General features: G+C 36.1%; 1 protein-coding gene across 1 annotated transcript in view; it reads right to left on the bottom strand.

The window, feature by feature from the left end:
* CNTN1 (contactin 1) overlaps window positions 1-15,143 on the bottom strand; it is a 230,812-nt gene that overhangs the window by 46,043 nt on the left and 169,626 nt on the right. The window contains exons 20-21 of the mRNA XM_065886561.1: window positions 14,450-14,553; window positions 7,128-7,314 (exon numbers count right to left, since the gene is read on the bottom strand). Coding sequence (XP_065742633.1) covers window positions 7,128-7,314; window positions 14,450-14,553 — 291 coding nt within the window. The remainder of the gene's footprint in view (window positions 1-7,127; window positions 7,315-14,449; window positions 14,554-15,143) is intronic.

A 15,143-nucleotide genomic window follows, 5' to 3' on the forward strand; every position in this document is an offset into this window, starting at 1 on the left:
ACCAATGACATACTAGGGTTCCCTTTTCTTCACATCCTTGCCAACATTTGATATTTGCAGTATTTTTGATGACAGTCATTCTGACAACTGTGGGGTGATATCTCATTTTGGTTTTGATTTGACTTTGTCAGTGATCAGTGATGTTGAGCATCTTTTCATGTGCCTATTGGCCATCTGTATGTCTTTTTGGAAAAATGCCTATTCAGATCTTCTGCCCACTTTTTTAATGGGTTGTTTGTTGCTTTGATGTTGAGTTAAATGAACTGTTTACATATTTTTGATATTGTTTATCTGTCATATAATATGCACATATTTTCTCCCACTCAGTAGGTTACCTTTTCATTTTTTCAATGATTTCCTTTGCTGTGCAAAAGCTTTTAGGTTTAATTTGGTTCCATTTGTTTATTTTTGCTTTTGTTTCCTTTGCCTGAGGAAACAGACCCCAAAAAATGTCAAATAGTATTCAGCCTATCTTTTCTTATAGGAATTTTATGGTTTCTGGTCTTACATTTAGCTCTTTAATCCATCTTGAGCTTATTTTTGCATATGGTATTAAGAAATCTTCTAATTTCATTCTTTTGCATGTATCTATCCAGTTTTCCCAGTACCACCTATTGAAGAGACTGTCTTTTCCCCTTTGTATACTCTTTTTTTTTTTTTTTTTTTTTTTGCGGTACGCGGGCCTCTCACTGTTGTGGCCTCTCCTGTTGCGGAGCACAGGCTCTGGACACGCAGGCTCAGCGGCCATGGCTCTCAGGCCCAGCCACTCTGTGGCATGTGGGATCTTCCCGGACCAGGGCATGAACCCGTGTCCCCTGCATTGGCAGGCGGACTCTCAACCACTGCGTCACCAGGGAAGCCCCTCCTCTTTGTATACTCTTGTTTCCTTTATCATATATTAATTGACTATAAGAACATGAGTTTATTTCTGGGCTCTCTATTCTGTTCTATTGACCTATGTGTCTGTATTGTGCCACTACCATACTGTTTTGATTATTGTAGCTTTGTAGTATAGTCTGAAGTCAGCAAGCATGATACCTCCAGCTCTGGTTCTTCATTCTCAAAATTATTTTGGCCATTCAGGGTATTTGTGGTTCCATAAAATTTTAGAATAATTTCTTCTAGTTGTGTGAAAATGTCATGGGTATTTTGATACGAATTGCATTAAATCTTCTCTATTGATTTATTTTGGTCTGAATTTTATTTATTTCCTCTCTTATCTTTATTATTTCCTTATTTCTGTTGATTTTAGACTCTGTTTCCTCTTTTTCTAATTCCTTCAGATGGTAGTTTAGGTTGTTTATTCAGATATTTCTTCTTTCTTCAGGTAGGCCTGTATGGCTATAAACTTCTCTCTTAGAACTACTTTTGCTGTGTCCCATAGATTTTGAAAAGCTGTGTTTTTATTTTCATTTGTCTCTAGGTATTTTCTGAATTTCTCTTTGATTTCCTTCATTGACCCATTGGTTTTTTAGTAGCATGATTTTTAGTTCCCTAGGTTTATGTTTTTCCCATTTTTCTTCCTGCAATTGATTTCTAGTTTCATACCATTTTCACTATAAAAGATGATTGATATAATTTTTATCCTCTTAAGTTTTTTGAGATTTGTTTTTTGGCCTAGCGTGTGATCTATCCTGGGAAGCATGCCATTTGAACTTGAAAGAAATGTGTACTCTGCTGTTTTTGGGTGGAATGTTCTATAGATATCTATTAAGTGCGACTGATCTAATGTGTCATTTAAGGCCACTGTTTCTTTTTTTTTTTAATCTTTTTTTTTTAACATTGTTATTGGAGTATAATTGCTTTATAATGTTGTATTAGTTTCTGCTGTATAACAAAGTGAATTAGCTATATATATACACATATATCCCCATATCCACTCCCTCTTGTGTCTCCCTCCCACCCTCCATACTCCACCCCTCTAGGTGGTCACAAAGCACCGAGCTGATCTCCCTGTGTTATGCAGCTGCTTCCCATTAGCCATCTATTTTACATTTGGTAGTGTATATATGTCAATGCCACTCTCGCACTTCGTCCCAGCTTATGCTTGCCCCTCCCTGTGTCCTCAAGTCCATTCTCTATGTCTGAGTCCTTATTACTGTCCTTCCCCTAGGTTCTTCAGAATCTTTTTCTTTTTTTTTTAGATTCCATATATATGTGTTAGCATACGCTATTTGTTTATCTCCTTTTTTTATTTTTTTGTGGTATGTGGGCCTCTCACTTCTGTGGCATTTCCCGCTGCGGAGCGCAGGCTCCAGACACGCAGGCTTAGCAGCCTCAGCTCATGGGCCCAGCCGCTCCACGGCATGTGGGCTCTTCCCAGACCAGGTCACGAACCTGTGTCCCCTGCATCAGCAGGTGGACTCTCAACCACTGTGCCACCAGGGAAGTCCTGTTTTTCTCTTTCTGACTTACTTCACTCTGTATGACAGACTCTAGGTCCATCCACCTCACTACAAATAACTCAATTCCGTTTCTTTTCATGGCTGAGTAATATTCCATTGTATATATGTGCCACATCTTCTTTATCCATTCATCTGTTGATGGACACTTAGGTTGCTTCCATGTTCTGGCTATTGTAAATAGTGCTGCAATGAACACTGGGGTGCATGTGTCATTTTGAATTATGGTTTTCTCAGGGTATATGCCCAGTACTGGGATTTCTAGGTCATATGGTAGCTCTATTTTTAGATTTTTAAGGAACCTCCATACTCTTCTCCATAGTGGCTGTATCAATTTACATTCCCACCAACAGTGCAAGAAGGTTCCCTTTTCTCCACACCCTCTCCAGCATTTATTGTTTGTAGGTTTTTTGATGATGAAGGCCACTGTTTCTTTATTGATAATCTGTCTGGATAATCTACCCATTGATGTAAGTGGGATGTTAAAGTTCCCTACTGTTATTGTATTAGTGTCAATTTCTCCCTTTTTGTCTGTTAATATTTGATTTATATGTTTAGGTGCATACATGATAACAAATGTTATACCCTCTTCTTGTATCACTTCCTTTACCATTTTATTATAGTATGCACTTCTCTATCTTTTGTTATAGACTGTATCTGTTATGAGTATTGCTACCTCAGCTTTCTTTTAGTTTCCATTTGCATGAATCTCTTTCCACCTCCTCACTTTCAGTCTCTGTGTGTCTTTAGCTCTGAAGTGAGTTTCTTGTAAGTAACAGATAGATGGGACTTTTCCCCTATTTAATCAACCACTCTGTGTCTTTTAATTGGAGCATTTAGTGTATTGACATTTGAAGTGATTATCGATAGATATATACGTATTGCCATCCTGTTACTTGTTTTCTGGTCGTTTTGTAGTTGTCTTTTAGTTTCTTCCCTTGTGGTTTGATTTTCTCTATTGGTATGCTCGTGTTCCTTTCTCTCCAGTTTTTGTGTATCTATAATTGTGGGTTTTGAATTGTAGTTACCATGGAGTCCATAAATGTTGACCTACAACTATAACTACTTGTTTTAAACTGATAATCATTTAAATTCAAACACATTCTAAAAGATCTACTTTCTAAACTCCCATCCACACATTTTCTGTTTTGATGTCATATTTTGCTTCTTCATGTTTATCCTTTAACAGTCTATTGTGGTTATAGTTGATATTATAATTTTCATTTTTTAATCTTCATAGTTGCTTATTTAAGTGGTGATCCACAGCCTTTACTATATATTTGCTCTTACTAATAGGGTTTTTTATTTCATATCAACTCTTACTACTTGTTGTAGCCTTTTCTTTTCCACTTAGAGAAGACCCTCTAAAATTTCTTGTAAGGTTGGCTTTGTATTGATAAACTCTTTTAGTTTTTGCTTCTCCTATCTCTCCTTCAATTCTGAATGATAACCTTGCTGAGTAGAGTACCCTAGTTTGTAGGTTTTTCCCTTTCAGCACTTTAAATATATTATTGCCACTCCCTTCTGGCCTGCAAAGCTTCTGTAGAAATATCAGCTAATAGCCTTATGGGGGTTCCCTTGTAAGTGATTCTTTGTTTTTCTCTTGCTGCCTTTAGAATTCTCTCCTTATCTTTAACTTTTGCCATTTCTTTATGATATGTCTTGGGTTTCTTTGGGTTCATCTAGTTTGAGATCCTCTGTGCTTCCTGTATCTGGATATCTGTTTCCTTCCTCAGGTTTGGAAACTTTTCAGCCATAATTTCATCAAACACACTTTTGACCCCCTTCTCTCTTCTTCTTCTGGGACCCGCATAATAAAAATGTTAGTAAGGGGGCTTCCCTGTTGGCGCAGTGGTTGAGAATCTGCCTGCCAATGCAGGGGACATGGGTTCGAGCCCTAGTCTGGGAAGATCCCACATGCCGCGCAGCAACTAGGCCTGTGAGCCACAACTTCTGAACCTGCACGTCTGGAGCTTGTGCTCTGCAACAAGAGAGGCCGCAACAGTGAGAGGCCCGTGCACCGAGACGAAGAGTGGTCCCCGCACGCCGCAACTAGAGAAAGCCCTCTCACAGAAACAAAGACCCAACACAGTCAAAAATAAATAAATTAAAAAAAAAATGTTAGTATGCTTGATATTGTCACAGAGGTCTCTTAAACTTCTCAATTTTTTAAAATCTGTTTTTCTTTTGCTGTTCTGATTGGATTATTTCCATTATTCTATCGTCCAGATTGCTTATGTGTTCTTCTGTATCATGTAGTCAGCTGTTAATTCCATCTAGTGTTTTTCATTCCAGTTATTGCATTCTTCAGTTGTGATTTGTTCTTTTTTACATTTTCTAATTCCTAGTTAAGATCTTCACTGTCTTCATCTATTCTTTTCCCAAGTTCAGTTAGCATTCTTATTACTAATGCTTTAAACTCTTTATCTCTGCTTCATTAGTTGTTTTTTTTTACAGAGGTTCTTTTCTTTTTCTTTTGCTTGAAACTAATTTCTCTGTCTTCATATTTAACTTTCTCAGTCTCTTTGAAATTAGGTGAAACATTTAACTATTCAGTTCTTGAAGGAGTGTTTTTGTGTTGTAGTGCCCCTATCAATCTCTGTGTGTCCAGTGTCTTTGGTGGGAGAACTGGATCTGAAGTGAGCATGGGTCACATCTCCTCTTATGGTGTGCTGGTAACTATCATTCTGCTGGAATGTGGGATTGGAGACAGAAGGACTAGATCCAGAGCCAGGTGTGTACTGGAGCTTCTCCTATGCTCAGTGGCCATCACCACCCTACTGGGGGCAGTTTTGAGTCCCAAGGTGCTGGAGCAGAAGCCCTGAGGGTCAGGTCTAAGCTGGTTCCATTCCCTCTAAATGTGTCCTCTCCCTCCCCACAGCAACAGAATCATTGCCTCAGAGGGGAGCAGTGCTAAAGCAAGGGGGCTAGAGTGAGTGCCCAGTGTAGGCTAGAGCATGTGATAAGACAGTCCTGGCAAGCCAGTCAGAGCTTGAGACAGCTCCCAATTCGGAGCCTCTGTGAACACAAGTAATGGCTGCCGTTGCCCCATTCAGATGCAGTGCTGGTTCTTTTCCAGTTCCTTCCCCCACAACTGCACACTCTCCTTGGCAATGTAGACTTTGTCCTATCTGGGAACTTTTCTGAAGAAGGCAACTGTTGCAAGTTGGAACACATTCTGGGAAAGCCCAAGAAAAGCCATCAGAGGATTTTCAATCTGATTCCTCTGTCGTGTTCCCAGGAGTAAGCAACTGTGTATGCACACTCTTCGTGAGTGGAGTCTTGTTTTCTACAGCCCTCTTGTAAGTCCCACTGGTGGTTTAATCTGCTTTGGGGACTCATCTTCCTGGTGTTGGACCCCAGGATTGGGGTGTCTGATATGTGGCTCAAACCCCTCATTCCCCAGGAGATCTCTGAGTCTGTGATATCCCCCTCTTCTTTTATGTCCCGTACTGGGGTCATGAGTCCCAACCTGATTACTTCTTCTCCCTTCCTACTTGACTCCATGTGGATATTACTTTATAGCCTTGGTTGTAGAAGAGTATTTCTGCCAATCTTCAGTTTGTTTTCAGTGAGAATTGCTCCATGTCTAGATGTATTTTTAATGTGTTCATGGGGGGAGGTAAGCTCAGGTCCTCTACTCTGCCATCTTGGCCTCCTCCTCCCATATTATCTGTTTATTCACTTTATTGTTCTGTCATCTGATGTTATACTTATTTATTTGTCATATTTCTCTCCATCTCTCTCTCTTCCTCTCTTTCCATTAGTTTGTTAAACCCTTTGAGAAGAGGATCTGGGTCTTGCTTCATCCTTTCTGTATCGTCAACACTTAGACCTGTTCTGGGCATGTAGCATATTTTTGATGAATGAATAAATTGAACAAAGAACAAATGATGAATGCTCTTTTTACAAATTAGAAAGCTGAGGTTTAAAGATTTGATGTAATATGTCTACTGTCACACATTGAGTAAGTGATAGAGACAGATTAGAAACCCCTGTCTGATACCAAAGCCTGGATCTTACCACCATGTTTTATTATTTCATTAGAACTTTCTTTTCCCCCAAGTGAATTTCATAAATTTTCAAACTCTGATGGTAATCATGTCTTCAAATTCTTGTGAAGTTTCCCTAAATTCTGAATATAAGTTCTCCTCTTCCATCTGTTCAACTTGGGTTCAAAAAAGAGCTATCATAGTGAAGTCAGGAAGATGGGTATGACCAAAAAATGTGAGCAGGGCAGGTGGTCTTGTTATATTAACAATGAGAACATACAGTAATAAGAGAGTGAACATAATGCTACAACATTTAACTTGTATTTCATTGTGCAGTGATGAAGGTTTATAAATCAAAGCATAGAAAAATTATAGAATTTTTATTTTCTTATGTTGTTGATGCATTCCTATAAAACCAAGTTTAAAACAATAACAAATTAATTGTCTAATGATACAAAATTTTGTGGGCAGTCTTTACAAAGGGAGGTTCTGTAATGGAGCATTAAATGTGTGAAGGTATTCTCCACATTTTTTCATCATCTACAATAACTATCAATGCTTTTGTTTGTTTTTGTTTTTGTTTTTTTAAATCTTGTGTGATTTTTAAAGGTTAAAATTGAAAACCAAAAGTGCTCAGACTGCTGGGTAGTAATTTTCTCTCAAATATACCTGCATCATCACTGAACCAATTGGGAGTTTTTGACAAGTATAAAATGCAAATATTGAGACTCACGTGCTTTCTTGGTGAAGGTCTCAATCATATCACTGGGAGGTCCACACCCTGCGCTATTGCAGGCTCTGACTTCCATTAAGTACTGGGTGTCAGGCAGAAGGTTCTCCAGCCTGGCAGAGTATTCTTGGCTAGTGACTTGCACTCTGTGTGCAGCTGCTTCTTTATCATGGACAGCCCAGTACCGAATCTGCAAACATACAAGTTGAGTAATATTTTTTCATGATTCAGACACTTCAGTTGCAAAAAATTCTTTTCAAGTTGTTCTGACACTTGATGTTGGCTGAGCATCATATTCTCGAATGTTACTTAATGTTACTTACGTTTCTATCAGTCTTAGAAAATGGCAAGGCACACAATGCATATCTGATTAGAAGTGTCAAAAGCAAATTAAAGGCTCACCTCATTGCCTGAAATAGTCACACACAGACGAAAAAAGAGAAAAAGCCAAACAAATGTGCATAAGGTTTGCTCTCAAACTATAAAACTGGTTTCTGTTTGGAAGTATTTGCCACAATAATTTATATAATTTATTTCCAGCTTTATTTGTGTTTACATAATTGCAAATTTGTTAAGAGCCATTGATAAACAAAAATAGTCATGAGGCCTAAACATGCTAGCTTAATTACTTTCTGCCAGCTTATTTCAGAAGTATGTATATAAAATTATTTCCTTTGAACTTATATACAGGCCAGATATCAAAGAAATATTATACCTAATAACTTGATTAGCTGTAGAAGTTATCTTTAAAATAAGTTTTAAAAAATTTCATTCATGTTGTGATTAGAAATGATTACTTTTACCAACCAGCATATCAATGACAGCCTTCCTTGTCTCTTAAAGTTTAAGTAAAAGCTATGAATTATAATATTCATTCTTCCAATAAGGCTGTTTTATTGGTTAAAAATCTATAATTACATCTCAGTTATAAATAAAAAGGAGAGGATTGTTTATAAGTATACTGCAATTTTATATTTTAGATGCCCTGTCTATAAAATAATGAGATTTTAATTTCACAATTAACCAACATACTAGAAGATAATATCTAATATTTATATAATCCTGAAATGTTTATTTACATAAACACATAAAAAAACATTATAAAATGGAACTGGATGGCTCAAATTCCCTTTGTGACAAAGTGAGGTTTATATGAAGAATGAGCACATTTCAGAACAAAGGCTAGTTACTACTTGCTTATTGGTTTCCTTTGTGATATTTTTATTTTGTATACTAGGGCTCATTTTTTCTGATGCCAATAATATATTTCCTAATAGTTTTGATGAAATCTCTTTGGCTTTTCTGTCCTCTGACCAGAAGGCTGGCTTCAGAACCGAGGAAGCGGAATATTACAAGTGGCTCCAAAGGCAGATCTCAGTTGGCAGAGAAAAGACTTTATGAGGATGGGACCCTCCTTGTGAAGGCATGAGTTTCCTGGTGTTGGAAGCATCCAGGCAGTGCCTACATTCATCTGAGAAGGAGGAAGACGGCCTATATTTTAGTGGAAATTTGAACTGTGTGACATGTAAGGCCTCTTCCACTGCTTGACTGAAGAGAAATAAAATGAACATTTATATTCTAGTGAAATACCAGGTACTAAAGTAGGATCATCCATGTGTATTATTTTCTCAACAAACCAATAATGGTAGTATTTAGCCTGTTTTATAGCAATCAAAACTGACGTCCCCGAGGTTCAGACATTTTTATGTGGATACTTGAGAGCACATTTTAAATTTTTATTCATTCATTATAACAACTTTTCTATCTCGTTTAAAGAGGAGATTTTTAACTAGACCATTTCTAAAAGACACTAAGTATTAAAATGAGGACTTAAAGTGACAAAGTTTTTTGACAGTTTACCCAAAATTCCATGAGGCATTTTGGCAATACAAAAGGAAAGAACAAAATTTTCTTTAATTTACTCTTTGCACCTATATCTTAAATGGCCAATTATTTTACTCATCTGATTTTGTCAGGGATCTATATTACACAGTCTCCATTGAAATTCACAATAAATTTAAGCAGTGCCTTAGTTATGCTCTGGTAACTAGGGAACAGAGAGAGTTATTGAGTGTATCAAATAATCTCTGACTTTCTTATTTTAGAATATGAGATTTTTTACAGACACTTTTACAGTATTTTAAACCTCTACTAAGGAAAGCATCCAATACAAAATTATTTTGGTTGAATAATCTGTCTCTCCTTAATTTAAAGCATACCTTTAGATTTAGCTTGCAATGTTTTCAAAGAATTCTAAAATAAATAGTGGATATATGTAAAATTTAGCATTTTTTTTTTATCTGAACTAGGCACTGGCCATGCACTTAGAAATAATTTCCAAATAGATAATTTGGACCACTGTGTTTGATCCCTGCAGTAAGTTGCCCATTGTGGTGAAGAACCAATATTAATCTGTGAGAAAATTGTTTGGGGTGAAGGGTTGAACCTGTAGTCATGGAGCAGAACAAATGCACTCCTTTTGATTAATCACTAGGGAGACCAAAAGGCAGCTTGGATGAACTAGTGGAAAAAAAAAAATAAATGAAGCAGGTCCTGCTTTATGGACAGTAGACCATAGATTCATTTTCACATGCTAGAGCAACATATGGTGTATTTATTTCTATTTAACACTGTGGCATTATATAAATTTAACTCTTTATTTACATGTTCCTAAAATCTCCACAACACCCCATGTCTAGTGTTAACTTATCTTAGTGCTTATTAAACAATTATGGAATTGCCCCATTACTGGTCTCTACTATTGCTAAGTTATAAACTCCTTGAGGACAGGTATTCATTATTTCAAATGCTGTGTACATAGGACTGCATTTGATGTATGGCACTCATTCATTCATTGAACAAATATTTTCTGGGTATCTACTTTGTACCAGCTATGTGCTAGATGCTAGGAATATAGTAGTGAACCAAGGAAACATGTTTTTTTTCCTCCATAGATCTTATAAATAAAGTAAGAAATCAAAATGTTTAAGTTCATATAAAATTACTAATATATTTGATAGGATGATCTAAGTGTATAATTTTGTCCCAAGAAAATTTACTCTTTATAACAGTATTGGGAAGCTGAAAAGAAAAGCCTCAGAAAAAGGGCTAAATCATATAACAAAGAATAATTATAATTTCCATACATTTATGAACTACAATAACACCACTTTTGTACAAAGATAATAGTTATATCCCTTCCGAGGAAAATTTAAGAAATTTGTAGGAAAAACAGCTCTTTAATCTCATTTTCTCCAAAGAGGCTTAGAGTAAAACCTGGATGTTACAATTGTGGAAGTATTTAAAGATATTTAGTACTTTTGAAAATTAAGCTTGCTCCATTTTATTATTTTCCACTTCAGTAAACTTTTGTATCAGATTTCCAAACTTTCTTCTTCAAATTCTGAATTTTCTGAAAAAAATATCTTCTGACAGCTGAATATTCTTTTGTTATGGATTTAATACAGTTTTTAGGAAAAAAATCTAAATACGGTTATTTAAGTGAAAAATATCTTAAAAAGATATTATATAATAACTTTATATTATCCAGATCCCAGACTAATTCAAGTATTAGTACATTCTATGGGTTAGGAATAGTAATAATATATATCACTCAAAATCTGTATTCTCACACTTCTTGGAACCTATTCAAAGTTCCTTTTTATTCTAGCCATTGGTGCAGGAACCAAACAATTCTATGTAGGCTTCAACCAGCTTCCCATAAGTACTACCAGTTAGCAGTTTTCCTCTGCTATTGCTGCTAACTTCTCACTCCCTGTCTTGGGTCATCCTCGATGCTGCAGTGTGAACCTTGTCCTGCAATCAATGCAGGGAGGGGAGGTGATGCCCCTGGGGCCACTCTTAACCAATGGGGAATAGCAGTGGATGAATGCTTCCCCTTTCATTCTATGTGGGGTAATTCTCAACCACATTTATGAAGCTCCTTAAAGATCACAAGGGATGGAGTACCAGTGCCCACAGTGGTTGCCAACAAGATAAAGCATTTTTCTAAACCCTCTCCTGTTCATTCTGCTTTTTCCTCATATCTGCTCCCTGGGATCATATTTAAAACAAACAACAACAAAAACACTAACTTCTTCTATACCTGTGTGTCAGACTTTGCTTTGGGGAGATCCAGATGAAGATAGATGTCTTCTCCAAAATAAGAAAATAGAGCACTTCCTAAATATGAGCTTATGCTCACCATAATAATTTAACTTTTAAAGACATCTGTGTAAACTACTCAGGATGGTTAATCTTTTAAAATAGTTGTGAAATCAATCATCAGCATTAATCTCCAATTCAGCTGCTAAGAGGTTTTGTATTTATTATTCCTGATAGAATATTTTACTTGTTTTCATTAAGTGAATTCTTTACCTGCTGGGTGAGTAAACTAAGTCTTTTGTGGATTCCTGGGCAGGAGCCCAAATTTCTAATAAGCCTTTGATAAGAAATACTTCTTGCATTCTTCTAGTTCACCTACACTGCAGGAAATTAAGATTAAAAGTGGGGAGCTCTTTAACTAGGCCAGGAGGGGGAAAGAATAAAACTTAAACTTTCTACAAGATACACTTTAAAACCACAAGGGATTTTTAAAAATCCAATTGCCAGCAGTTCTCACTTGAAATGTCAGGAAATTAACCTTGAGATGGGGTCAATCACACAGGACTTGGGCTTTTCCAACTTTTAATTTATCTTATTTTATTAATGCCCTGCTTTTTTTCTCTGTTTCTTTATAACTTAGACCCATAGTACACTTTCATGGGAAGTGCAGTAGGATATTAGTTTTCTTGATCGTCTATCTTGTTAAACCACCGGCTTCTTCCTTCACATCTAAAAATAGTAACAATAACCGCATTATAGTGAGTCAAGCTTTTCCCCCATAAAGGGGCATTTTCTTACAGGAGAATAAATGTTACAGATTTTCTCTTTTAAGCTTTCATGCTTGTCTCTTTGATATTTAAAGCTCTGTATGAAAGACTTAAAGGCTTTTTAAAGAAAGAATAAATGGAAACAATAATTCTATGATTTATTTCCAAAATTTTTTTTTTTTTTTTTTTTTTTTCCGGTATGCGGGCCTCTCACTGTTGTGGCCTCTCCCGTTGCGGAGCACAGGCTCCGGACACGCAGGCTCAGCGGCCAGGGCTCACAGGCCCAGCCGCTCCGCGGCATGTGGGATCCTCCCGGACCGGGGCACGAACCCGTGTCCCCCACATCGGCAGGCGGACTCTCAACCACTACGCCACCAGGGAAGCCCTTCCAACATTTTTAATTAACCCTTTTCCGGAGAGGCAAGACCTAGGTTCAAGTCAGTTTATACCAACTATTACTCAGATAAATGTTTTTAACTTCAAGTTCTTCACCTTTAAAATGGAGAAAATAATAGTGTTTATCTCCTGGGATTGTGTGGATTCAATACGATGAGCTCAATTAAATGTTTGACATCATAGGGCTCAACAAATATTATCATTATTAACATTATCATCATTGTCATCATCATCATCGTCATCATTGTCTTCAAATGTCCAATGATATAAAACAGGGAAAAGCGTTAAACACAGGTTATTTCATTTATTCCACACAACGGGATATGAGGCATTGATTACTCTCAGCTTTAAAAGTGAGGAAACTAGGGCCCAGAAAGTTTGAATAAATTTTCCACAAAGTTTCTAAGTGACAGAGCTGAGAGATAACCCCACGTCTGTTCAACAGCAGAGCTCATAATTTTCTAGTATGGAGTTGTGAAACGTCAGAAATCTGTGAAACTAAACTTCTTCACGGCATACGGTTTTTGATCATTTGAGAAAATCTTAGCTGTTAAGGTTATCTTTTGCTATTTAATTGAGAATCTTCTACTTAGCTTATTCCGCATCAAGAGCGTATATTCTGATTATTGTCTAAATTCACTGCTGCCAGTGCATTGTTTCACATCTCATATTTCCATTTTACTCTGCATGTCAGAAGTTATAAAATAGTCAACATATAATTCTCAGACAAAGAAAATATCTATTTCTGTGGCATGTTTTTAGCAAAGTAATAATACATCTTTAGCACTTTGAGTTAATGCATGGGTTATATATTAAATAATCATTTTTTTCTCTTTTTTATTGCTTACAAATGAATAATATTTAAAAAAAGAAGAAATCCTAAGTCCAAAATATGGCTTGAAAGCTCTAAATATTGATGTGTTCTCCCAAGATACCTCAGACTTATTTATTACAGGGCTTTCTAACATCTAGTGAATTTCTCTCTCTTTTCCATTTCTATTTCTTTTCTACCAGATGCAAATGTAAGTTTAATAAGTTATGAATATTGGAACTTCACAGTCCACTTCTATAATTCCACTCTCTTGGTGACAACTTCAGCTGATCACTTGCAAAGATGATCTGAAAACACTTTAACATCTACCCAAATCATAACCTATGATACCAAGAAAAAAAGCTTCCTGTTAGCTTGTGAGTTTAAAACTTAAAACCTGGGGCTGCTTTTGTGGTTCTATCTCAGAAACAGGGTCTTGAGAAAGCCAGGTTGCAGCACTTTATTTGAGTATATTAGTGCTAACTAAGGCTAGTTGTTGAATCTCTCTGGCATCCATTTTCTCATCTGCAAAGGTAGGACGATGTCAGTTCCTCTTAATTTTCACTCTTTGTGCTTAAAAATATGAGACAACTTCACTTTTCCTACAAAATCAAGTCTAAATTTCATATTAAAGATCCAGGCAGAACTAGCTTCAATTCCCCAGGTCTTATTTCTGTTGACTAAGACAAGTCCTCCCCTATCCTTCTGGATAAATCCTACTACACTTTTAAGACTTATTTTGAAGGAAGTTTCCTTTGAGACATTTTGAATGTTGTCAATTTTCTGCCTTCATAGATAGCATAATGGGATACATATTTAGTATATTTAGAAGTATTTCCTTTGGAGGGCTTTTTGGAAGTGGAATTAATGAGTCAAATAAGGTAAAAAAAATTAAATTACCAAACTACCAAAATGATTTCCCCAAAATTTGAGATTTACCAGCATTTTATGAGAATGTTTGTTTCAAAAGATTGTGCTTAAGCCCGAGTGTTATTACCTTAGTTTTTATTTTGGCCAATTGTTTACCTACACACAGGACTCTACATCTCTTATAGATAAGTCAGTTTGGAACCCCTGCTTTACTCATAAGTTAGTTAATAAATATCCAACATATTAAACACAGAGAATATAGTGTTAGTTGTCACATAAATCAGAAGGACACAGAACGTTGAGAGATGCAACATATTTGAAAAGGTATGCTGATAATTATGAGCAAGTGTATTTAGTTTGGTAAAAATTGAACTCACCTGATAGCTTTCCACTATTTTTTCTACAACATGCTCCCAATGAACAGATATCTCAGAAGATGATAAGACTTTTACGCCTACTGCTGTTGGGGCTTCACTGGGAGCTGAAATTTGATGAGAACATTACATTCTTATATAAGATGCTTATTTCGTGGTCATCAGTAATACATGCACACACACATATTCATATACATGAATGTTAATACAGACAGATACATATACATACACATATATACACACACTTATACAAAATATGGAAATCCATAAGGATTTCTCTGATATCTGTGAGCAAGAACCATACTAATATTTTGTATTTCTTTTAACTAACCTGTTTATGAAAGCCTGTGGATGCAAATTAAAATTTATTATGTTTAGCTTATCAACTCTATATTGTCAAAGATAGGAAATTTGGTATTTATTATAGAAAATTAGTCATTACAATTAATTTTCAACTCTCTCACACTTCCTATTTAATATGAGCTAAAGATATACAGCAATACTTCCCTCTTTCTCTTTTATGTTTAAGCTAAGATCTTTTTTTTTTTTCTTTTTTTAAGATCCTTTGAAACAAGTTGTGACATCCACCGCTTCTTGTGCTCAGGAAAGCCTTTATAAGTCTAATCGTCCAACTGGGCATCTAGTCAAATATGTATCAAAAGGCTCTGTTCAGTGAAAAAAAAAGTAATTTACATCC

This window comes from Phocoena phocoena, chromosome 11, assembly GCF_963924675.1.
Source record: "Phocoena phocoena chromosome 11, mPhoPho1.1, whole genome shotgun sequence".
NCBI lineage: Eukaryota > Metazoa > Chordata > Mammalia > Artiodactyla > Phocoenidae > Phocoena > Phocoena phocoena.